The 27,197-nt window shown below is 34.9% G+C and overlaps 1 protein-coding gene and 1 long non-coding RNA gene across 5 annotated transcripts in view; one reads left to right on the plus strand and one right to left on the minus strand.

Moving 5' to 3' along the window:
• The window catches only part of XPR1 (xenotropic and polytropic retrovirus receptor 1), a 218,199-nt gene extending 191,119 nt beyond the window's left edge, over positions 1 to 27,080 (plus strand). For both annotated transcript variants that reach the window (XM_025429964.3, XM_049112115.1), the window contains 4 exons: positions 7,034 to 7,200; positions 11,320 to 11,459; positions 17,786 to 18,007; positions 21,208 to 27,080. In XM_025429964.3, coding sequence (XP_025285749.1) covers positions 7,034 to 7,200; positions 11,320 to 11,459; positions 17,786 to 18,007; positions 21,208 to 21,268 — 590 coding nt within the window. In that variant the 3' untranslated portion in view covers positions 21,269 to 27,080. The remainder of the gene's footprint in view (positions 1 to 7,033; positions 7,201 to 11,319; positions 11,460 to 17,785; positions 18,008 to 21,207) is intronic.
• On the minus strand, positions 465 to 23,067 carry LOC112648452 (uncharacterized). Of its 3 annotated transcripts, none has more exons than XR_007411858.1 (4): positions 22,994 to 23,067; positions 9,415 to 9,523; positions 8,750 to 8,871; positions 465 to 1,720 (listed from the first exon to the last, which is right to left on the minus strand). It is a non-coding gene; the product is annotated as an uncharacterized LOC112648452 (long non-coding RNA). The 3 variants fall into 3 exon arrangements; XR_007411857.1 differs by lacking the exon at positions 22,994 to 23,067 and adding an exon at positions 17,772 to 17,910 and having other exon boundaries at positions 8,750 to 8,823; XR_003129058.3 differs by lacking the exon at positions 22,994 to 23,067 and adding an exon at positions 17,772 to 17,910.
• Positions 27,081 to 27,197: the final 117 nt, after the last annotated feature.

Raw genomic sequence — 27,197 nt, forward strand, 5'->3', positions numbered from 1 at the left:
GCTCAGTTGGTTATCCAACTCTTGGTTTCGGCTCAGGTCATGATTTCAGGATCCTCATGAGATTAAGCCCAGCATGGGGTTCTGTGCTCAGTGAGGAGTCTGCTTGAGATTCTCTCCCTCTCCCCCTTTCCCTGCTCATGTATGCTCACTCTCTCAAATAAATCTTAAAAAAATAAAAAATAGGTCGTGTCTAAAAGACAAGAGATACAATAGGGGCTTTATTTTCTTTATTTTTTAGCTCTTTGGGAAACAAATTCCTCATAAACATGTACATCTGTTACTTGATCTTTTCATATTCAGCTTTTTTTTTTCCGTTTTTTTTTTTAGGGGAGGAGGGAAAAGGAGAGATATCCTAAGCAGGTTTTACGCTCAGCTTAGAGCCGGATGCCAGGCTCAATCTGAACCTATGACCTGAGCAGAAATTGAGTCAGACACTTAATGGACTGAGCCACCCAGGTGCCCCCATATTCAGCTTTTTACAAGTTTTCAGGGACCCGTTGTCTATGAAGTATGCCAAGAAATCATGTTACTTTCCCCAAACTCTGTTGGAAGGTAAGGTGTTACACAGAAAATACAAAAATGAGTTAGATACAGCCATTGCCCTCAGTTTAATTTGGTAGGTATTAAATATTTCTACCACTTGGAATATAGTGCATAGGCCCTGGAAAAATGCTAACATGATTACTTTTCCTAAAAGACAGTATAATTTAATGGAAAAGACTAACAGGTGTACACACAAATATACAATTCACTCTAGTATAAAGCTAAATTCCTTTTAAAATGCTAGATAAGGTACAATCTTATAGGAAAGAGAAAAGAGATATGTGTACATAAAAATAAAAGAATATAAGCACAAACAAAAAGTGTTTTATGAAAAGAATATCACAGGAAGGGGGGGAGATTACCTTTTCTAAATTATAATTTTTTTTCTTTTTTGTTTTATTATTAAATTGTTATTCAGAAATATTAACTTGAAAAGGGGTCTATGATAACTGTTACTGATCTTCTCAAGCCCTCAATTCAGTTTTACTCTCTTACCTCTATAGACCACCATGGAGACTACGACCTTGAGAAATTGAGCCTATCAGCAGACATTTCCCTTCACCTGCCTTTTACCTACATAAGTGAAGGGAATCCATTTTCACTATGTATTTTTCCCAGTCCTGACTTCATTTCTTTCTGTCTCTTTCAGGATCTTGCTCTGGCAGTTATCCTTTTTCTCTTCTAAGTCTTCAATCTCTTTATCATTACTAGCACCTTTCCTTCAGCCTGTGTACATACTCAAGAATCTCTTACCTTATAAAGACTTCCCTTATTTTATTAAGCCATCTGGGATCCTCTCCTTTTTCTCTCATTCTTACATCTCCAAAATAGTAGCCTGCCTGTCCTCACTGTCTCTATTCTTATAGCTCCAGTAACTTTGTATAATAATATAAAATATTTTAAAGCCTTGAAATATATACAAACATTAGAATTTATATTTTGAAAGAGGTAAGGAGAAGCTCTATAACATTTGAGAATGCTTTTATTTCTCTTGGTCTTTGGTATAAAGAAACACAGGAGGGGATCCCTGGGTGGCGCAGCGGTTTGGCGCCTGCCTTTGGCCCAGGGCGCGATCCTGGAGACCCGGGATTGAATCCCACGTCGGGCTCCCGGTGCATGGAGCCTGCTTCTCCCTCTGCCTGTGTCTCTGCCTCTCTCTCTCTCTCTCTCTGTGTGACTATCATAAATAAATAAAAATTAAAAAAAAAAAAAAAAAGAAACACAGGATAAATTCAACCAAATTTAGTTAAATACAGTGTAAATAGAAGACTTTATTTCTGATTGCCTCCTTACCCTTTTCACAGAAGGTACTTACATTATTTTGGTGTTCCAAAATGGGTTCAACCACTGTCATATATATGTGACTCTCAAATATGTATCTTAAGCTTATTTTTATTTTTTTGTTTCCTGAGCATTTTCCATCTCGGTGTCTCACAGGTACCTTAAAATTAGCATGTTCAAGATTAAAACTGTTTTTTCCCTTAGCCTCCTTCAAGCCTCATGTTGTTTTCTATCCTACTGGTTCATGGCCTTGCGCCACCCAGTCACCGAGGTTAAACTAGGAGTTGTCCTTGACTCTACCCTTTATCTCACCTCACAATTCACCAATTCCTGCCAGTATTAGCTCCTAAATATTTTTCATTTTTGGCCTGACCTCCGTATACCCTGTACTTCCACTCAGTTTTAGTCTTCATCATTTCTCATTGGGCTACTATAACAGCCTCCTTATTAGTACAGCACTTTCAGTCTTCACCCCTCAAACTCATCCCCCTTCCTAGCATTGCACTATTCAGTAATGTAGCTACTAGGTATATATAGCTATTGAGCACTTAAAATGTGCCTAGGCAAAACTGAGATGTACTATAAAATACGAAATGGATTTTGAATGCTTATTGAAAAAAAAGAATGTAAAAGCTCCCATTAACAATTTCATTTTGATTATTAAAATAACATTTTAGATATATTAGAATAAATAAGATACAGTATTAAAATTAATCTTAGGGGCTCCTTTGTAGCTCAGTTGGTTAAGCATCCAACTTAATTTCAACTCGGATCATGCATGATCTCAGGGTTGTGAAATCAAGCCCCATGTTGGGCTCCATGCTGGGTGTGAATCCTGCTTAGGATTCTCTTTCTCTCTGTCTCTCCCCCTCCCACCACTACTGGTGCATATGTGCAAACTCGTTCTCAAAAAAAATTAATTTTACCTATTTCTCTTTACCCTTTAAAACATGTTTACTAGAAACTGTAATATTACATTTGTAACTCTTCTGGCTTTTCATATGACTGGCTCCTCATCACTCACTATAAGGTATCAACTTACAGACCTTCTCTGTCTAAACACTAAAGGAATTCTACCAGTCTCATGTTCTTTTTTTCTTCATGTCACTTTTCACGGTGGGAAATTATTTTGTTTATTTGTTTATCTGATAATTATCTACCCCCACTAAGTAATAAGCTTCACAGGGACAGGAAGATTGCTTATTAGTGAATAAGAGTTCCTACTGTGTGCTTACTACATAGAACATCTGGCATATAGTAGGTGCTCATTCATAGGATGGATGGATGGATGGATGGATGGATGGATGGATGGATGATTTCTACACTGCTTGACATGGCTCTCTCTGGCTTATAACTTGTTTTACTCAAGATTGTTAACTTTAAAGACTCAGCTTAAGCAGTACCTCCTTGAGGAAGCCTTTCCTGGCTGTTACCCCTCCCCAAAGCCTGGTTTACTGATTTCCCTCAAATAAATCAGAATAGTCAGGTTTTGGATGAAAAGAAAACCATTCACCTTCTCTTTACACAATGCCATTTTTTTTTCATTTTTAAAATATCTTCCCTGACATATGATTCAAGGATGATTTTCATATAAAATTTTTCTAGTTTCTCTCTCAGCACTTTTCCTAACATATTATTTTGCTTTGTCTCTTCTATAGTAACTATGGGTACAAAACTCTAAGAAGCTAACTTTTACTTGTTTTACATTCAGTAGATACCATTACCATAAATATTTCCAATATGAATTATGCTTCTGACATGACAGGTATATAATAGAAGCTTAGGGTAGAATAATAATGACTTGATATTCTGTGATTCTGAACATCACTAAAGTGGGCTACCAGAGGTAGCCAAGAGAGAATTAGATGTAATTGCTTGCCTAAAGTGATAATATCTTTCCAGTACATCCCCTGAATGCCAATAAAGGCAGATGATTTCAGGGAGAAGCACTCCTCATTTGGGAGATGGGAAAGATCAAATAAGTAATAATTAAAGAGAGACCAAAGTATAACACAGGTAGACTAGGTGTACACTAATCATTACTTGAAAAAGTATGATAAAACATTCATTACTTATTCCAAAATATTCTGTTGACATACTTGCTTTTTGAAAAGTCAGTAAGGGGTTGTATTTGTTTCATAGAAATTTCATGGAAATAATATGAGCTTAGAAAGGAAGGAAGCATTTGGCCCATTGTACCATTTTAGGAATTATACTCTAAGAATAGGACTTGTATTAAAATCTAGAAGACATTAAAGAAAACTAGCACACTGATTTTTGTTTCCTTATTAATTCCTTCCTTAAACCAATTTTTAAAAATATTTTATTTATTCACAAGAGACAGAGAAAGAGAGGCAGAGACATAGAGGGAGAAGCAGGTGCCATGCAGGGAGCCCGATGGAAAACTTGATCCCTGAACTCCAGGATCATGCCCTGAGCCAAAGGCAGATGCTCAATTGCTGAGCCACCCAGGCATCCCTATTAATTCCTTTTTTTTTTTTTTTGAACTTTTCCCCCTACAATGTCCTTTTATATAATAATTTGAACTTGATGATTTCTTTAGTAATTAGAAAAGAAAGTCAGCTTTCAGTAATAACACGTGATGTTGCCTATACTTACTTGAAAAATCTTCATTTTTTTTTAACCTCTTGCTGAATGTATCTATTACTTTATTCTCATTTCATTACTTTTACTAGCAAACAAAATGATGGTTTATTGTTATAAAAACCAAATGAGATAATATGTATAAAGTGCCTGGCTCATAGTAAGCATTCAGTGTTTTAAAAAAGAGTTGCAAATATAATTTACAATTAAATTGCTTACATTTATCTCTTTGTGTGGATCTTGTTTTGAAAATATGAGAACACTATTAATTTTATTAAGGTGCTACATTTGCTTTATTTGCAAACCTTAGTAGACAAGTTATAATATTTAATGCAATCATGATGCTAATTATTGAATAATACTACTCAGACTGTATCTATACGATGAAGTTTTCAGAACACATCCAACTAAACTAGATAGTAAGTATTTTTTTAGGACTTTTAAGCTGATAATTTATATGATACAGTGTTGTAGTATAAGTAGTCAACCCAATTTACTTTTGGTGAAGGAAGGTTTTAATGAAAATAGTTTAAAACTGAATATGTGTTTATATCTAAGCTTGACTGTTCCCTAGTATCATTTGTGGACCATTTAAAAAAAACTGGTTTTTGTTTCCAACTGCTGACTTTCCAGAAGAAGCTGAACAGTGGTTTGCTGGTAGGTGTTTAACAAATCAGCTCTTAGGTAGCAGTAGGGATAGTAGGTACTGATTTGCAGGTTTTGTTGATTTCAGTGGTATAAATACTTCCACCATGGACAGTTTAAGCTACTAAGATAATATTGAATGTTGGGGAAAGATGTATAATAGCACAGCATTATATAATGTTTCCATCATATAGAATCAGTAAACACATATAACCTTAAAAAACGGGTTATAGCAAAATGTAGTAAAATAATTAGGAAATAATGAATTTTGAGGTTTTTTTACCTGTGTTTTTAATATAACTAATCATAAGTTTACATAATTTAATTTTTAATAATTGTGTTTAACAGCTTAGTTTTTAAAAATGTAAGTCAGTTCTTATGAGCTGGTACAAACTGATTAATACTGGAACTCTAACTTAGCCTTATTTTTTAAATTGACTAAGTAATTCTGATGCAGGCAATCTGCCAGCTTAATTATTTTTCTAAAATACAGATCTGATCCTAAGTACCAAGAGGGTATTCCATGATCAGGCCCAAAATGTCTTTTCCAGCCTCGTTTTAAATCATACTCATCATCCATATTTCACCCACACTAGATTTAGATTATTTGCAGCTTCTCAAACACATCTTGTACTTTCCCACCCTCATACTTTTTCATTATCTTCCTTAAGCTTTGAATGTACTTGCCTCATCTGCCTGACTTTTGCAACACTATTTATTTATCCTTCTTCAAATAACTCAAACGCTACTTCCTCTTATTTCCTGCTGTTGGAAACATTCCCATTCTCCTTGATGTTCTCATAGTGCTTTGTTTATACTTCATTTTGAGCTCAACTTTATCATCAATAACAAATGGCTTTTTACTTAATATATTATAAATTTCTAAAGGGCGCCTTTGAATCATACTGTACTTAACACTTTTAATACCTAAAAATGGTTAATAAACACTTGTTTTAATAGGAAGGACTTTAATTTACTTTAATAGGAAGGATTGTGAATAAGACATAATACATCCTTTATTTTCTATACCTTTGGGAAACTAACCAAAATTTAAACTTTTTTGAATTAGATGTTTCATACCTTTCCTGATAATTCAGAACCATATTAGTACCTATATCCTGCACACAATAACAGGGAATACAAATAATATCATGATAAGTCAAACTTACCAAAGAATTTCATTAGAGAATATATGAAGCACTTGAGTGAAAAATACTAAATTATATAACTATATATGCAAATTATTTTTATTATTCTGATTTAGTGTACTCTATAGTGCTCTCAACATTTGTAAGTATAAACAACCTCTAAAAGAAGCAAAAATATCATGCTTTGTTTTGTGATTTGAGAGAAATTTGCTTTCATATATGTCCTTAGGGATAATCAGTCTCTTACTTTCTGGCATTTTATCTGGAATTAAAATTATCTGATTGCCTTCACAATAAGCATAGACATGATCTAAGTATATGAAGGAAAGGTTCTAAAGTAAAAACAACCCCAGAATTTCTTGAAGCAAATGTAGCACATTTCACTTGATCTTAGCCAAAAGGCCGAGAAGCAATAGCACATTTCTTATTAGTGGTGTTTCATAATTTTTTTTTCATCTTTGACCCTAATCTGCCACCTGATGGCAAAAACTAAAATGACATCTTTTGTAATATTCAAAACTCCATTGCAGTTATTTGGATTTTTATGTGTTCAGCATAGAGCCTCCAAAACTCCAAATGCACATTGGTACAAATTTTATGTATTTGGTAAATATTTGATGAATCTTTTGTACTTCAGAAGAATCAGAGTTACTATTTAATTTCTATTAGACAGTGTCACTACTAGATTTGTTTAAAATCTTACTTCCTTTATCGAGCTGTGTAAAGAATCTGCTTTTTAAGTTACTTTTATTTAATGAATAATTTTACTTAAATCTAGTAATTTTTCTCTTTCACCTTTCCCTTTTCTTCAGAACGAGGTCACTCAGACACCATGGTATTCTTTTACCTTTGGATTGTGTTTTGTATCATCAGTTCCTGCTATACCCTCATCTGGGATCTGAAGATGGACTGGGGTCTCTTTGATAAGAATGCTGGAGAAAACACCTTTCTCCGGGAAGAAATCGTATACCCCCAAAAAGTATGTACAAAGAATGCTTGTATTTACTTAAAAAAAAAAAAACAACTCCGGTGTATCACCAGCTAAATCTTATTATGATACATACCTAATCCTAACCTAATATATTTAGAAAAAACAACACAACTAATTACCAAAAACTACTGATTCATTCAGTCAGCAAAAATGTCAAGTTTTTACTATATGCTGGGCACTATAGAAAATAAAAATAAAGTTCTGGTTCTCAAAGAGGCCATAAACTATATTAAACAGCTAAGTAAACAAATTGCAGTAAAATGTGATAAAATCTAGAATAGAGGAATACATAACTTACTATAATTTATGACCTAATTTTGAACATGCAGTTCACTCGGTCTTAAATGCCATCTTCTCCCCGCTTTGTCTGCCTTGCAAACTCCTGTTCTTCCTTTTTTTTGTCTTAATTATTTATTTTTAATCGAAGTATAGTTGACACACAGTGTTATATTAGTTTCAGGTGTACAACATAGTGATTCAACACTCTATATGTTATGCTGTACTCACAAGTATAGCTACCATCTGTCACCGTACGGCACTATTAGAATACCATTGACTGTATTCCCTGTGCTGTACCTTTCATCCCAGGGACTTATTCCATAACTGGAAACCTGTATCTTTCTGCTCTCCTTTCACTCATTTTGCCCATTCTTTTACCTCCCACCCCTCTGACAACCATGAGTTCTATGTATTTATGAGCCTCTTTCTACTTTTTGTTTATTAAATTGTTTTTTAGATTCCACATATAAGTGAAATCATATGATATTTGTCTTTCTCTTCTGACTTATTTCACTTAGCATTGTGCCTTCTAGGTCCATCCATGTTGTTGCCAATGACAGTATCTCATCCTTTTTTTATGGCTGAGTAATAGTCCATTATAGATAGATAGATAGATAGATAGATAGATAGATAGATAGATAGATAGATGATAGATAGATAAAGAGGATGTGTGTGTGTGTGTGTGTGCGCACACACACACACACACACACACATCTTCTCTATCCATTCACATCTATCAATGGACACTTGGATTGCTTCCATACCTTGACTGTTGTAAAAGAATGCTACAGTAAAACAAAAGTATCTTTTCGAATTACTCTTTGTGTTTTCTTTGGGTAAATACCAGCAATGGAATTACTGGAATATGGTATTTCTTTTTCTTTTTCTTCACATGGTTTTTCATAGGGGCTACACCAATTACATTCTCACCAGCAGTGCACAAAGGTTCTTTTTTTCCACATCTTTTCCTGTTCCTCCTTTTAAAAAGTTAGCTCAAGGGTCACTTTCTCTAAAAAGCCTTTATTTTTCCAAGCATTTTAGCCATTTATCCTAAGCCCATTTTACAAACCTCTGCAAACTACTATTATAGCAATTATCACATTGTATTATAATAATATGCTTAGGTATCCATATCCCTCACTGCCCAGCATAGTTCCTAGCATATAGTAGATTTAATATTTTTGGAATGACTGAATAAATACTTGACTGAATAAGCAAGTACTGTAAAAGCACAAAGGAGAGGAAGTACCTGACTCACCTTTAGCACATCAAGAAGGCTTGTCTTTTCACTTATTTCAACCAGCTTTTATGAAAGTAATGTGCCAATTTAGTCTGAAAATATATGGATAATTCCTTAGGAATTACTTTAAGATTTTATCTCTACAAAAATAAAAGGATAAGAGAGCCTAAATTTAAAAAGTCAAAAGACCAAGAATATCATTACTCAGATAATGAAAAAAATTAATCAATGAACTAGGTATCCTGGTCAGTGAATTCTGATCCCAGGTCTCTCACTAACTAGCTACATAACTTTATGCATCTATACTATGGTGTTTTCTCTTCTACTAGATTATCTCTTGACCCTTTCCCAGTTCTAAAATTCTGTGATGATGAGGGATGTATAGATTGGGTCACTAATACTTTATACTATTATAATCAGAATGTCACCAGTACTTCAGAACTGTACTTTGAAAAGTGTATGAAGATGTAATATTCAGTTGGTGAGTGGGGAAGGCTGTTTTAAGTATGAGGACTAAAGGTAGATGGTAGGAGAGTGAATACAAAGAATGATATGTAGGGCAATTTCAGATAAGCAAATGAAGACAGAAAGGATTATTAATTTACAATGATTTTTTTAATGTAAGCTATAGCAATAATCCCAATATGCAAATTTAGAATATATGACCAAGGCACTAGACATACCTTTATACATCTCATTTGAAAAGAAAATCACGGAAACTTCAGTTGGTAGAGCATGCGTCTCTTGATCTTGGGGTTGTAGGTTTGAGCCCCACATTGCGTGTAGAAATTACTTTAAAAATTTTTTTTAATGAAAAAGAGAAAATCGGCATTATTAAATAAAGTCAGAGAGCAAACTTGAGCGCAGGTAAATGATGATCCTTTGGTGTTCACCAAATGTTATTATGCCTTATTGCTCCCTATATTGTTCTTGCGTAACTGAACAATATTACACATTTACTTCTTATACTGACTGCTTAGATATATTGTTCAAATTTATATATAAATGTTAATTCAGGCCTCCTTTTCAGTAGTTCTAACTTAATGGCTTCTCTGTAATAAAATTAGTGAATAGAGTTTTTCAGTTTCCTTATTGCATATTTTCATGACCCTAGAGAATAAAGTATATGGTTTCCTACACTGTAATTTGCAAATGTATAAGAAAAATGTTCTGGATCGCATCCCTTTCAATCTTAAGAAGACAAAAACTGGAATAAAATTCATTCTACTTGAAAAGGGAAGAGGAACTATTGGTAGAGTCCAGTGGAGCTTCATTTAAAAATTAAGAACACAGTTATATGCATCTTAAAATCAGTTCCTAGGGATTAACAGTACATATTTTTGAGCACTACATCTGGGTCCAGGAGGTATGTTTTATCTCTATATTAAAACAATTTTTCTGTCTCTTAATCTCATGTTAAGTATATTCTTCCCAAGACTCACAATTTGGGGAACGTCAGCTCCCACAAAAATTGATCCTTCAATTTTGGATCAATTTAAGACTGACTGTTAAAGTAACATGAAATTGCAGTTCTTCACTGAAGCCTAATAATGAGTTCACTGGATGTGGATTTATCCAAAAACTGCATTAGCACTGTATTAGATGGATGGGGGAAGGAACAGGGAGGTATGTAAATATGTTAAAATCTTCATAAAACTTATCATTATCAAGCAGTGGATAACAACTCCAATTGATTAATCAAGATAAAGCAATATATATACATTATTTAGAAATAATGGTGGATAAATACTAGGAGAGATAGTTAGAAATTTGAAATTGTCTCTAGAAAATGAAAAGAGAAGGTAGCAAGGGGACTGCTCTTTTTTTGTTAATAGCCTTCTAAACATGACTAGTATTCCTTTGTAAATGTTTTTTAAAAATAAATGCTGTGGTGTAAATATGTAGCAGTTTTAATTTCCATAAGATGTCACAACCTTTAAACACATATATTTAAAGAGCTGATTATCCAGAGATTAATAATAAACAAATCCATGGATTACAGGTCTAGTCTATTGGCAATTTGTGTACTTAAAACTTTTGTATAGCTAAAATTGGGCTCCTAAATATTGGGTGCTAGTACCTGAAAGAATTTCAATGCTGTCTTTCCCATGTAAAAATAGAACATTCCTTTAATTCAACCCATGTTTGTGATATCGAAGCCTTATTTTATTTAATGACCTTGAAAAGCAAGGTAAAAAACTTCCTTCAAATGTAGAATAAGGTAATTTGAGAATAACAGTGCAAATAACACAATTAATCTGCTAATCTTTTTGCTGTTGAGTCATTATTAGCATATGATATACACATTAATATATATCATTTCAGTCACATCAAGGATCTCATTTAGCATATATTTGTAAGGTGACTAATGAAATTCAATAAAACATTTTGAATATTATGCTATTTAAGAAAAAAAGCTAAATTGGTGAGATCTTCCTAAAATAGAAAATAAAATAAAAATAAAACTGTTTTTCCTCTTTAATCTATGCTTGTTGATGGGACTTATGTGAGTCTTGTTGCTGTGATAGGTGTGCTTATTTGTGAGAAACATAATGGTAAGTGTACTCAATTTGCTTATTATTCCTTAGGCCTATTATTACTGTGCCATCATAGAGGATGTGATTCTCCGCTTTGCTTGGACTATCCAAATCTCAAGTACCTCCATGACATCATTGCCTCATTCTGGGGACATCATTGCTACTGTCTTTGCTCCCCTTGAGGTTTTCCGGTAAGCAGACTACCAAAAAATCTATCAAAGTTTTTTTTCCCCTAGAAGACACCCAGTACTACTTACAAATTAGAATTTATTAAAATTTGAAAGGTTTTAATTTCCAACTTTTCTCAAAATTCTCATTAGCTTCAGAGTTGGAAAATCTTACTTGAAGGTCTAAGAGGTTAATTCTTACAAAGTTAAAAAAAAATGTTAATGATGGCTTATAAGCTTTTTTTAAGAATTGTGCTCCACTGGAAGGGTCATGAGTAGAAATTGGGAGGTAAAAAGTTTTAGAACAGAAATTGAAATGAAAATCTTTTGAGAATCATTTGCAATTTGACATTCTGGCAGCTTTTTCACTGGAAACAATGAAAATGCTAAAGGAATAGTTTTTTAAATCTTCCTAAAAACATCAGTTATCTAATAAGGTAGTCTAAAATCTAAGTAAAAGCAGGTACCCCAGGAGGTCAGCAAAGCATTAAAGCTAATTTTGCACTAAAGAAAGTTGCCAAACCTAGAGACTTTGAGATTGAGTTGTGATAACAAGTTCAAATTTGTTTGCACCAAATACATAGCTTGAAAATAGTAAAACAAAAGTTGACATTGCTAACTTTGTCAAATAGTCCACAATTAACCAACTTGACCTAATTGACATATATGGAATACTACATTCAACAACTAAATACACACTCTTTCATTTACATGTAGAACATTACCAAAATAACCACATGCTGGGCCATAAAGTAAATTTCAACAAATTTCAAAGGATTAAAATTCCAAAAAGATAACTGAGAATTCCCAGGTGTTTCGAAATCAAGTAATACATGCCTAAATAACCCACGGGTCAAAGTTGAAATTGTAATGGAAATTTTAAAATATTTTGAACATAATGAAACTGATAATGTGACAAAAGAAAATGCAGCTGAAACCATGCTTAGAGGGCAATATATAGCCTTAAATGTATACATTTGAAAAATATACAACTTCAAGAAAATTTTAAAACAGCAAATAAAACCCAAATGAAAGTAGAAGGAAGGAAATATAAAGAACAAATTAATGGAATAGAAAACATAGAGAAAATCAACAAGCCAAAGTTAGTTAGTTAAAAGGATGAAAAAAATGATAAAATGTCTGAATATGACTGATGGAGTAAAAAAGGAAAGAAGGCACAAATTACACAACAAAAATCCTCAAGATATTTTTTTAAAAGAGTAAGATGAGGGGCACCTGGGTGACTCAGTTAAGTGTCTTGATTTCAGCTCAGGTCATGATCTCAGGGTCATGAAATTGAGCCCTGCATCTGGCTCCGCACTGGGCATGGAGCCTGCTTAAGATTCTCTCTTCTTCCCTCTCTCTCTCTGCCTCCCCCCCTTCTCTTAAAAAAAAAAAAAAAAGAATTAAGATGATATTATGAGCAACTTTATGCCAATAAATTTAAAAATTAGGTGGAATGGACAAATTCCTTGAAAAGCACCGTTTATTAAAACGACTAAAGAGATGAACATTGGTGCGCCTAGGTGGCTCAGTAGGTTAAGTGTCTGCCTTCAGCTCAGGTCATGCTCTCGCAGTCCTGGGATCCATCTCCACCTCAGGCTCTCCCTGCTCAGCGAGGAGTCACTTCTCCCTCTGCCTCTGCCCTTTCCCTCACCCTACTCGTGCTCTCTCTCTCAATTAAATAAATAAAATCTTTAAAAAGAGAGAGAGATGGACATTAAGGAGGGCATGTGTTGTAATGAGCACTGGGTATTGTAGAAGACTGATGAATCACTGAACTCTGCCTCTGAAACTGATAATACACTATATGTTAATTAATTGAATTTAAATTTAAAAATCAACAAAGAAGAAATAGAAAATCTGACAGGTTTATATTTATTAAAGAAATTATATTGGACAACCTGGGTGGCCCAGCGGTTTGGCGCCACCTTTGGCCCAAGGTGTGATCCTGGAGACCCAGGATCGAGTCCCACTTCGGGCTCCCTGCATGGAGCCTGCTTCTCTCTCTGCCTTTGTCTCTCTCTGCCTCTCTCTCTCTCTCTCTCTCTGTCATGAATAAATAAATAAAAACTTAAAAAAAAAGAAACTATTTATTTTGAAATATTGATCTTTTTAAGATTTTTATTTATTTATTCATGAGAAACACAGAAGCAGGGACAGAAGCAGGCTCCCTGTGGGGAGCCTGATACGGGACTCGATCCCAGGACCCCAGAACTACACCATGAGCCCGAGGCAGATGCTCAACCACTGAGCCACCCAGATTTCTCAGAAATTATATTCATATTAAAATCCTTTTCACAAGAGGGGCGCCTGGGTGGTTTCAGTTCAGGTCATAATCTCAGGGTCATGAGATGGGGCCTCACATCATCTGCTCTGCACTCAGTGAAGATCTGCTTGAGATTCTCTCCCTCTCCCGCTGCCCCTCCCATGTGTGTGTCCATTCTCTCTCTCTCTCTCTCTGTCTCTCATCTCCCTCAAATAAATAAATCTTTTTTTTTTTTAAAGATTTTATTTATTTATTCATGATAGCCACACAGAGAGAGACAGAGAGGCAGAGACACAGGCAGAGGGAGAAGCAGGTTCCATGCAGGGAGCCCGACGTGGGATTCGATCCCGGGTCTCCAGGATCGTGCCCCGGGCCAAAGGAAGGCGCCAAACCGCTGTGCCACCCAGGGATCCCTAAATCTTTTTTTAAAAATCCTTCTCACAAGGAAAACTGTAGGCCCAAAGAATTCCTCCAGATATATGAGGAAATAATCAGTTTTGTACACAAAACTCTTCCAGAGAAAAGAGGCAATAAAAGGAACGCTTCCCAGTTCGTTTTGTGCAACCAACATGGCTTTGATATCTAAACCTACAAGGACATTTCAAGAATGACCAACCAGTCTGTCACATGTACAGAAATGCAGAACTCCTGAAGAAAGTATTAGCTAATGAATCCAACACAATAAAAAGGATAATACATCACAACCAAGTTAGTTTCATTCTAGGAATGTGAGATTTAATATTCAAAAATCATTTAACATTTAAAAATTAATCTGGGTTGAGGTACCTGGGAGGCTCAGTCAGTTAAGCATCTGCCTTTGGCTCATGTCCCGGGATTGAGCCCCACATTGGGCTCCCAGCTCAGTGGGCATCTGCTTCTCCCTCTCCCTCTGCCCCTCCCCCTGCTTGTGCTCTCAAATAAATAAATAAAATCTTTTTAAAAAATTAATCTGTGTTAACTCACCACACTAATAGAATAAAGGAGGAAAATCCTTCATGTGTGTATAGAAAACGCCATCAAGAAAAGTCAGTACTTGTTCATGAATAATTCAAAGATCATCTACAAAAATATAAATAAGATCCTATTTAATGGTAAAACACTGAAGCCCTCCCTTGAGATCAGGAATGAGATTATTATGTATGTTGTCACTTCATTTTAACATCATACTGCAAGTATAGCTAGTGTAGTAGAGGGTGAGGAGGGGGCAGTATAAGACTTGGAAAGGAGGGGGACATGGGTGGCACAGTCTATTAAGCTTCCAACTCTTGGTTTCAGTTCAGGTAGCAATCTCAGGGTTGTGAGATTGAGCCCTGTGCTGGGCTCCGCACTCTGCACACAAATTTTCTTGAGATCCTTTTCCCTTTCCTCCTATCCCTCCCCTCTGGCTCCTAGTACTCTCTCTCTCTCAAATAAATAAATACATCTTTAAAAAAAATTAGGGAAAAAAATAAAACTATTCCTCCATGATATGATTGCATATGTAGAAAATTCCAAAGAATTTACAAATAAGCAGTTAGAAATGTAACTGTGTCCCTGAGTACAAGGTCAATATAAATAAAAAATGTTCCAAAAACCAGTCAAAACAACTAGAAAATGAAATTTTAAAAAATACCATTTTGAATAACATCAGAATATATCATATACCTAGGAATAAATTTAATGAATGATTATGTGTACAAAAATTGACAAACCAGTTCTATAATTTATATGGAAACAGAATCAAGAATAGCCAAGACTAGGGGCACCTGGGTAGCACAGTCAGTTTGAGCATTTGACTCTTGGTTTTGGCTCTGGTTTGATCTTAAGATTGTGAGATAGAGCTCCGCCTCAAGCTTTGTGCTCAGTATGGAGTCCGCTTGGGTTTCTCTCTCCCTCTCCCTTGCCATCCACCCCATACTACTTTCTCTCTCTCGCTCTCTCTCTCTCAAAATAAAATCTAAAAAAAAAAAAAAAAAAGAAAGAAAGAAAGAAAAAAAAAGTAGAATAGCCAAGACTATGCTGAAAAGAGAAAAGTTAAAGGATTTATACTTGTAAATATACTTACTATGTAGCTACAGTAATTAAGACAGTATCTGGTATTGGTGAAAGCATAGACAAATAGTCTACTGGAACAGAATGAGAGTCCAGAAACAGAACCACACATACATTGACACTACCTGATTTATGACAAAGGTGGTTAAATAAGAGTATAGAAAAAGAGGTTCTTTAATAAATGATATTGAGTCAACTGGATATCCATATGGGGAAAAAATGAATCTTGACTCTTACTATATACTATATACAAAATCCACATGGATTGCAGAACTAAATATGAAACGTATATCAATAAACTCTAGAACATAGGACAGCGCCATAAAGGCAGCTTTAGATCTGTGATAATGTTATATTTTTAAATTCTGAGTGGTAATTACACAATGTGTCACTTTTTATTTATTTATTTTTGGGGTTTTTTTTGTCACTTTTTAATAATCAAGTTGCACACTTATGATTTGCACTTTTTTATATATCTTCATAATCCTTTCATTAAAATGCTCATTTTAAAGAAAGTAGCCTAAAAGAAAGGATTATTTATCAAGGAAATGGCTGTTAGGTTGACTGCAGACTTCTCAAAGGTAACAATGAAAATCAGAAGTCATTAAAATAATATTTCAGTGTGCTGAAAGAAAATAACTGTCTACCTAGAACTCTTTCTCCACTGAAAATATCTTTCACAAATGAAATAAAGATATTTTCAGACATGTTTATCACAATCCTCTGAGTCAGGATGGGCACATCTATTGAGATGGTCTGATAAAATAAGATGAAACCTGGAAACATTAAAATAAACCTGAAAGATAAAGATTGAATCTGGAAACAGTGTATTTGTCACTGTTACTCCTCTTTCCAAACCACCTGTCAACCCTCTTCCTCTTCACTTTCCCAGATGTCTAGGTTTAGGACCAGAAATTCTCCATCACTACAAGACCTACTCCACTCCCACTTCTTTCTCTTCCCATACATATGATACTGCTTTATGAATTTTTTTAAAAGTTTTTTCTAGTAAAAAATAAAGCTCACTTTTAAATTCTTGATTATTTTATTTCTACTTTTAAAATTATTTGCTTAATAGTAGAATCAGATGTTCTATCACCCATTTAAAACAAAAGCAAAAAGCCTCCTTTGAAACTACTTTCCTCCTTCAATTCTTGCCCATTTCTGTCTCCTCTACAGCAAAACTCTTAAGATGTCTGTACTTGGTATCTCCACTCTCTCATTCCTCCTCATTCACCCTTTAATTCAGTTCAGATCTTTTTTCTCAGTACTCAACTAAATTGCTTTTTGTATAATCTACAATAATAACAGTAATAGCAGCACTTACGTATTGCCCACTGCGTGCCTGGCACTGTTCTGAGCACTTTATGTGTATTAACTTATGAATCCTCACAACAATCTGACGTAGATACAGTTACTATCCCATTTTACTGATGAAACTGAAGCATAGATTAAATAACTCATCAAAAGTCATTATACCTAGTAAATGGTGGAGTTATGATTTGAAACTAGTCTTTCAGAATCTCTTGTATCATACTGCCTCTCTGTTTTGCTAAATCCAGCAGTCAGTTCTCTGTACTTACCTTACTTTATCTCTCAGCAAAGCACTTTTTCACTTCATTTCTCAGAAGCTATACCCTTACCTCTCTCTAGCCATTCCTTCTCAACTCATTTACTGGGTCTTTTTCCTTTTCCCAAATTGTAAGTGTCAGTAGGTTCTAGGGTTTAGTCCTCTGCCCTCTTCTTTCCTCCACTTATATTATTCCTAATCCCATGACTTAAGATAACTGTTTTTGTGCAACTCTTTAGCCCTAGACTCTCCCTTGAACTGCAGACGCATGTCCATCTAGCCACTGGAATTTCCCCCCTTTGCTTGGGCCTTCTTGTTTCCCTCCCACCACTATACCATCTTTTCCTGTTTTAATATTCTAGCCCTTCAGTCCTTATTTTTATTTCATGAGTAGAAACTTGACATACTGCAAGGGTTAGATGTTATAATAGTAAGTTCAGATTTTATAAATAATTTGCCTATTTACCCCATTTTGCTAAGGCGATTTGTGTGGAACTTCTTCCGCCTGGAGAATGAACATCTGAATAACTGTGGTGAATTCCGTGCTGTGCGGGACATCTCTGTGGCCCCTCTGAATGCAGATGATCAGACACTCCTAGAGCAGATGATGGACCAGGATGACGGGGTACGAAACCGCCAGAAGAACCGGCCGTGGAAGTACAGTCAGAGCATATCCCTGCGCCGGCCTCGCCTCGCTTCTCAGTATGTATGCTTCTGCTTTTCAGAAATGAATTTCCTACAGGTTTTAGCACTGGTTAACATTTAAGCTAAGGAAGGTATCACACAAAACCACTGACATTCAACCATTTTCACCTACAAAAAATGGCAATAGCAGCAATTTCATATAATCCAACTCATAGAATGTCTTAACACAGAGAGTAAAATGTCATTAATGTGTTACTTAATGCATAAATGCTACTCATTTGACATTAAAGTACCCTGGGGAAAATTTACTGACTCTTCAGTAAGTTTTTATATATTATTTGTATATATTATTTATATACAAATAATTTTCAAATTATAAACTTTAGGAATTCTGGCTCTGCCACTTGGCCTCCATGTAACCTTGACCAAATTACCTAATTTCTTTATATTTATTGTCCATCTGAAAATTAGAATTAACATGGCACCTGCTTATAGAGTAGTTATGACATGGGATTTAGACTAGTTTCCTCACAGAAAGAGTTCTTATATATAAACACCTTATATAAATATAAGCTATTATTATTTTTCTTTTCTTTTTTTAAAATTTTATTTATTTATCCATGAGAGAGACAGACCGAGAAGCAGAGACATAGCAGGAGAGCAGGCTTCTTGCAGGGAGCCTGATGGGAGACTCCATCCCCAGACCCAGGATCTCGCCCTGAGTGGAAGGCAGACACTCAACCACTGAGCCACCCAGGCGTCCCTTATTTTTGTTTTCTTACCAAAATACCCACAACAGTAGTTTTATAAATCATTAACTTTGTATGATCCTAAAAGAAACAATAAATATATTGCAGCTGCATTTGGAATTTAGAAACAGTAGATTTCACAGTGGGTCGGAATGGCAGAAGAGACTTAAGTGGAAGTGGGCAGTTGTCTAAAAGATAAGAGAGTGCTTGACTAGGTCAGAGGCACCGTCAGGAATTAAGGGGTACAAGGAAAACCAATGTGACTAGAACCTTAGTAAAAATTTAGCTGAATAGATGAAGTATGATTATAAAAGGCTGGATAATACAAATGCCTTGATCATATAGCCAGGAAGGAGTCCAATAATGTTTTTCATGGAAGAATGAAAGTAGTATTTTCATAGGTTTTTAATGGCATTGTGCAAGATATGTTGGGGAAGGGAACAGTAAAGGCCAGAAGACCAACTGGAAGGCCCCTGCATTTTTCTGAAGTATCAGACATTGAAGACTTGGGCTAGGATGTTTTACAGTAGGACTAAAAACAACCTAAGGAGATGTTTTAAAGGAAGTAAAAAATAAGAGATAGTAATAGTAACCCATGGGTATTGGAGAGCAGAATAGAAATTGCCCAAGCTTCTGATAGAATTTGGAAGTTCTCTAAAAGGACAAGGTAGAGAAAAGAAAAGCAGAAAAGTAGGGAGCTAAGACTGAGGAAACACAGGCAAAGAGAAAAAAGGAATAAACAAAAAGAACAGGAAAGGAATGGCCAGGGAGGTCATTGGGAAGAACACTAAAACAAAGCAGGAGACTATTGTGGTAAGGAAGCAGAGTTTGAAGAAGCAGGAAGCGGCCAGTGGGAGAGAAGGTCCACAGGTGCCACAAAGGCCTGGGACTGTAGGAGGCTGTCTCACTCTCGTTAAGCTCCTCAATTTAAATGTCTTATCCTCGTTAGTCACCAGCAGAGGGCAATCTAAACATACACTATTTCTGCTTCAGAAACAGAAACTCTTGATCTAGATTATGATGTTCAATTTCAGGTGTTAAGTGGAAAAACACTGAGATACTAGAGTGCAACCAGAGAAAGGTGTTTAGAACAAAGAAACAGGTTATGTGCAATGGAGAAAGCAAGAAATCTAAAATAGTGAATTTTAGTACTGACTTTATGACTCCTGTAGCCTTTAGCACATCCTTTACCTTTTGAATGTTGGTTTCCACCTCTATCAAGTGGGAATAATAATACCCACTTCACAGACTACCACTTGTACTGTATACGGCTTATGAATTGCAGAGTATTTTAAGATTATCAAATCCCATTTTTTCATCTGGTACAGGAATCTCTTCTGCGTTCTGATTAGTGATAATGAAGTTTATAACCAGATGGGGCACCTGATTTTATTGTTGGATGGTTATCGTGGTAGATGAACCTATCTATGTTGGACTGAAGTATGCTTCACTGTAACTTTAACCAGTTGGTCCTAGTTGGGCTTTCATAACTTAGTCTGCTCTGTCCTCTACATCATACCCTGTCAATTTTTTTACAACTCTCATGCTCATGACAGTCTTAGGTCTTTTTTTTTTTTTTTTTTGACAGTCTTAGGTCTTATCTTCTACTGGTTTACTCATCTAGTTTCATGTGTACCTCAAATGGCAGTATTTCTGTCATGCTCATCATAATTCCTTATATTTATTTCATACTTACTGATGGTTTTTACATCTATTTTCTCACTTGATATTGACACAGTCTCCATGAGGTAAGAGAACTATTATGTGAAATAGGTATTATTATTCCTGCTTTATAGAGATAAAAATTAACACTTAGAAAGGTACATCATACAAAGTCAGTGCTCAGATCCTTTTTTTTTTTTTTTTACTCAAATATAATTAACATGCAGTGTTATATTAGTTTCAGGTGTACAGTATAATGATTCAACATTTCTATGCATTGCTCGGCATGCATCACAGTAATTGTACTCTTAAACCCTTCATTTGTTTCACCATCCTCCCACCCACAGTTCCTCTGGCAATCAGCAGTTTGTTCACCGCATATAAGTGTCTGGTTTTCTTGTTTGTCTTTTTTTCCCTTTGTTTGTTCACTTGTTTTGTTTCTTAAATTCTACACGTGAGTGAAATCATATGCTATTTGTCTTTCTCTAACTTATTTCACTTAGTATTATTATACAAAGTCCATTCTTATTGTTGCAAATGGCATTTCATTATGTTTTATGGCTGATAAAATGGAGATCTTCTTCTTCTAGATTACTTCTCCCTGTTTTACACATGCCCAGCCATTTTTCTTGTTACTGTCCTCTGGTTGCACTCTAGTTTCTTAATGTTTTTCTAGTAATCCTGGAAATTGAGTGTGAAACTCCAGAATAGTCCATCTGATGCAATATATAATAGCCTTTTACAATGTATTTTTAATGGTGGTAAGATGGGAAATGTACCTAATACCATAGACCTGTTTGTATTTTAATAATGGACTAAGTACTTTTTTTCCTCTTATTCAACTAGATCCAAGGCTCGTGACACTAAGGTATTGATAGAAGACACAGATGACGAAGCTAACACTTGAATCCTCTGAAGTCTAGATTAACATCTTTGGTTTTCCTACTCTACAATTCTTTCCTCGACCAACGCAACCTCTAGTACCTTTCCAGCCGAAAAAAGGAGAAGACACATAACACATTTTCCGAGCTCTTCCAGATCGGATCCTATGGACTCCAAACAAGCTCACTGTGTTTCTTTTCTTTTCTTCTGGTTTAATTTTCATTTTCTATTTTTAAAACAAATATTTACTTCATTTTGCCAATCAGAGGACATTTTAAGGAACAAAAACATAGTATCTTATGGATTGTTTACAATCACAAGGACACAGATACCTATCAGGATGAAGAACAGGCATTGCAAGGACCCTCTGATGGGACGGTACCGAGATACCTCGGCTTCTGCTGGGCCCGGTTTTGACTGGTTAAAACCGGACATTGATTTTTAAATTTTTTTGTCAGTTTATGTGGAGAATTTTTTCCTTTCCTTCATACCCAGCGCAAAAGCACTGGCCGCACTTGCAGGGAAAGTGCAACTTAGAGCAGTACCTTCATTCACGAAGCTACTTTTTAATTTGATGTAACTTTTCTTATTTTGGGGAGGGTTGCTGGGTGGGTGGGAAATATGATGTATTTGTTGCATATAGTTTTCTCATTATTTATGAAACTTAACCATAAAAGAATGATAGAACTCCTGTGCAATGAAGGTGGTAACAGTGAAAGAAGACAGGGGAAACTAATGTCGGACAGCATTTGAGGGTTTAGTCCACAATACCTCTTTCATGAGACAACTTGCACCAGTTTGACTTTTTCTTTTCTTTCTTTCTTTTTTTTAATTTTAAGCCAAAGTTTTATTGCTGATTTTTTTTTTAAGTTGCTGCTGCTTTAGAATCCTGAGCATCTCTCATAACAAAGCATCTGTATACTTCCACACAACCGGTTAAAATTTTTTCAGAGGTCTGATACTTTTTTTTTTTTAAGGAACAGATGTGGAATACATTTGCCCATACTCCAACCATAACAACTGAAGTTATGCCTTATTAAGCTTTAGCATTTAGGGTAATTGAAGTATATAGCCTTTACTGACTCTGAATGAGAAGATGAAACTATTTCAGAGTCCCTACACCCTTACTGGGTAATTTTTGTTTTGGATTCACTTGCTTTAGCCAGAATTTGATCAAATTAAAAGTTTGTCTTGGGGAAACCATATTTTTGAGAGCAAAGAACAAATTATCCTTCCTCTTTCACATTTTATGAATGAAACAGACCTTGGTAGCCATTTCTCCCAGCAGTTTTAAAGGATGAACATTGGATTTCATGCCCTCCTATGAGAGAAAACCTGCTTTTAAGATTTTTTGGGTCTAAACTTGGTCGTAAACAAAAGGTGTATTTCTTAGACATTTCAGACTCTTGTGGTCTGTGCACAATGCCCATTTTAAATTCTTTGTCTAATTTCTTTCCTGTGTTCCTAAGTCATCCAAAAAGCCCTAAAACCTTAAAGGATTTTACTTTCCTTGAATGTGCTTGGCATTATATTGAGCATTTCATTATCTAACAAAATTAATGTGTTTTAATGAAGTGTGTTTTAATCCTCCCAACCCCCCAGATCCAAATGAGGATTCTAGCATCAACATCAGTGTATTCATGAAAGTAAATTACTTCTGTCATTTTCAGCTTAATCTTAGATAAAGAGACAAATGAGTGGAAGGGCAGTATTATCACGTACTTAGTCTTAAAAATAGGTAGTTACTGACCGTTAATATTCCCCTTTTGTCAGCCACTCTACTGCCATGTATTGCTAGTCTTTACTCATACCTGTCATGGTTCCAGTAGATTAAAGTTACTGTTACTACCAAAATTCTACTAATTAACTGACAAATAGTTCATTTTTAAAGGAGTTTATTCCATTTTTATTCTGACAAGCTTCGAAAATTTTTTCTCTTTCCAAATTGAGATTTTTTTTTTTCCTAAAAAATCTACAAACTTTTGGCTTTTATCGTTTTTTTATGTTTTGCCAAGCATGTTCCTTGGCCCAAAAACTGAGGAAGAAAAGTTTAATTACTCTTTTTTAGTTTAAATAAGTTAAATCATTTATAATAATCAGTGGTAACAATTTAGTGACCCTTAATAGATTAAAGGTTGCATTATTTATACTTGGGGGTTTTTTTCTAACTATTTTGTTTTTGTACTTTTAAACCATGGGGGAAGTATCACTGGTCTGTCAAGAAATAGCAGTAATTATTACTGAGTTAGAGAAGTCCAGTGGACCAGTCATTTCTTGTACAAATAAAACTGGTGGTACTAATATGTATCCAGAGCAATTTGAATTGTCATCTTCATTTTCTATTAATAGCACTATATAATGACACACATAAAATCATATAGTTGACTTCTGGTATTTGAACTCCCTGGTGTTTTTATTTCAGTGTATCCTACGGCCAATTTGGTCTTTTTTCAACTATTATGATTCTAGGCCCTAATCAGTATTATTTTTGCATAGATAATACAATGTTAGAATTTGTTCCTTTTCTGATGTGTTTGTCCTGTTAGCATAGTCTATTCAAGAATAAGGCTTATGTAACTTTCATCTTATGATGACAGATGCTCAAATAAGTATTTAAACACACAGCTCTATGTGCCTCCTAAAGTTAGAAAAGAGGATTTTCCTCATCAAGAGGAAACAGTTTGGGAGACAGAGTATACATTTAAATTTTCTTCCTCGAAAAAAAAGGCAATGTGCATTTTTCTCTTCTAAGTTTTAAATGCCCTAGCAGGTGCCAATGCTATGTCCTACCTAATATTTTATTGGAGATATCTGTACACCAAAACTTGCAGAACTTTTAGGAAATTAATAGCACAGAGTCATTTTAAAGGAGAGCAATCTAACCAAAAGTAAAACTTTATCTAATTTTAGGTTTAGAAATTCTAGTTTTATTTTATTTGAGAATCAGTTAATATCATCAGCTTAAATATTCCCCAAATGAATGAAGAGAAAATACTAATAAAGTTTATTGATGTGTGTAAAGAAATCAGAAGACAAAGAAAAATGGTTTATTTTCTACTCACAAATATGCACCTATACTTAAGACTATGTATACCATTAAAATGGAATCATTGATGATGTCTTACCATTCAGAGAGACAATAAAATGATCAAATTTAAGTCATCATTAATTAGGTTATAATGGTAATTTTTAAGATTAGAAACCCATATGCAACTTTCTTTTCCAGCATCTCTCATTTTTCCCCTGAAGAAAGCTGCTTCACTTTAGAGTCAGAAGCAATGATGTGAGAGAATGCTAGTCAACTCATCAGTAACCTATATGTACCCTTAAAGAAGGAAAATGGGGCCCTAGCCTCCAGGATCCGCAACTCCCCAAACTTACAACATGAGAGTTTTAAGCTTTTAACAGATTTTACTAGAATTAAATTGTTGATGTATGGTATTCTTCCACCATGGTTTGACCAAGTACATTTATAATAACTAAAGAAAGCAGTTCACCCTTTCTTAAGAAGTGAACTAAGCCAAGTTAAGGGGGGGGGGGGGCGGGGGAGTAACCTTTTACAGAGTTGTATGGACGTTAGATTAACAAATATTTAGCTGAAGAAAAATAAAGTGATTGTGGAGCTAGCAGAGAAGAGTGGGAAGGTATTGGATTTTGGCACCAAGAAGCTGGGCAGTTAAAAATTGTGTGAACTCAGTGACATTGGTCATGCCTCACTGTCTCTCCTTCCAGTGGTTAGTTGTTGGTAGAGACCTGCCTTTATTTTCCCTTTTTATTTTTCATTACTTTGCATTATTCAGAAAATAATACCCAAATGCAGTTTGCTAAGTGATGACCAGGAAAACTTAATCTAAGGAAACTAATTTAGAAAATAACCCTATCCATGGCATTACTTTATTCAAAAACTTAAAATTCTCTGAAGTGTTTGCACTGTGTTTGATAAACAATTTCAGAATATAATTCTCCTTAATTTGCATGAAATTTGCCTGACTCCGAAAATAAGGACTTCTTGCTATATATTTAAATTTTTAAAATTAAGATTGCTTTTCAGATTAAAAAAAAAAAATCATGTTGAATCTATGGCTTTTTCAACTACAAAATCACAGTTTTTTCAAACCTAATAAAAGAGCTAGCATCATTACATACAAGATCTATAGTCACTAGGTTAGGACAATAAAAGTTGTGGTAGAATTTCAGAAAGAGGTGAAGAAGGATAAATTTATCAGCTTAGTTCATTTTATGATGCATCTAAATTTTATTTCTTAATGATTAGGAGAGTTAAAATGAGATTTTAAATACTTAAATATATTTCTATGTTCAAGTATCAATCTTGATAGTAAATCTTAAAAGCTAACTTTCTGCATATTTTCAATGTATTTAATGTCAGAGCACCGAAGTAATGTATAGAATTGATTATATTAGAGCATAAGAAATTTGTAATGGTCAGTGCTACAGACCAGTAATTTAGCTGGCATTAAACTACACTCTACCACACATGAAAATGTAAAATCATCTCATTTGATTGTAAAGAGTTTAATTTAAGCAATATGAGAAGTTTGCCTGGAAATGGAGATGAGCCTGCTGATTGGTATAGTTCATAATGGCCTTGTATGAATGGGCAAAACTCTGATACGGAGTTGCTCCTTAAAAATAACCTTCCAGAATGTATTTGCTTACGTAAGGTGGAAGAGGAAGTGAGAGGGACAAGATGAGAGTTTCACCTGAAGTGAAAAGAAGCATTATACTAATTTTCATCTAAAGTGTGTTTCCTTGTAGCAGACCTTTGGTTTGTTTTATTAGTATTTCAAAGCCACCTTTGGTTTTTTTATGGTGCCATCAACCTAAGGAGGACAATCAAATAACCAATTGTTTGCCTTGGATTCAGTGTGTCTGCTAATTACAGTCTCATCTTGTAAACCTTCAAACCAGTTACTTGACTAAACTCCCACCATATTACCTTAGTTCTTCCTATGCCCTTTCCTCTGTACCACCACAAATCAGAGGGAAGACTTACTACCAGAAAGGTGTGGACTTCTAAGAAAAGAGCAAGAATTCCATCTTACTACCCAAACTTCCTGAAGTTCCTACCCAGACTTCCCTGATTGTCCTGTAACAACACCAGCATGGTGGGAATAGGAAGAAAGATTGTCGGGGAATCCTGAAAGAAACCTGTAATTGGTCATTGATATTGTTATTCTTTTTAACTGTAAAGTAAAACTTGAGCCACTCACATTTGCAAAAAGAGAAGAATTCAAGCTTTATCACATTGTTAAGATTTAATTTCTTGCTATATTCTGGATTAGCACAGAAGCTTGTATCAGTGAAGACTAGGAGGGAAATAGGGTGTAAAACGTATCTGTCTTTTCAAACCTTCTCCCTCTACTCATGTTTCCTTCACCCTCTACCACATTGTGTTGGTCAAATGATACTACTCTATGAAACCCTGAGCTATAGTTGTCAAAAGTAACTATGGAATGTGATTAGTCCTCTGTGGGTGCTTCTTTCCCTCTTTTTTCTCCCTTGCTTTCTTTCTTACTCTCTCCACTCTGGTATATGGAAAAGGTGACGTCAAAGAATTGATGCTTGCTTGGACTCATGTTGTATCTGTGACTATGCTATTAGCTGTCTCCTTTTTCCTTCTTATATGGGTAGAATTCTTACAATGTGTGGAGTTCCCTTCTTGATAAGTAGGTTAAATGCACAATGTGGTACTGTTTTATAGTTTCTAGATGGTTGTATAAAGCAAAAAGTTAATGTGGTTATGTGTTTTTAAGAAAATAAGTGATTGGTTACAAACTCTGTCCTTTTTTCATTATTACAAGCTTTGTTTTACAACAGTTTGCTGACTCCTTTGTCATTGGCAAATGGTTTGTGTGGTTGAGCGTTTTTCTCTTTGGGTTTCTTGGTTTCCCGGACATGATTCTTCTTAGGACTAACTTGTATGAGTTTAGGGC

The sequence above is a fragment of the Canis lupus genome, chromosome 7 (assembly GCF_003254725.2).
Source record: "Canis lupus dingo isolate Sandy chromosome 7, ASM325472v2, whole genome shotgun sequence".
Lineage (NCBI taxonomy): Eukaryota > Metazoa > Chordata > Mammalia > Carnivora > Canidae > Canis > Canis lupus.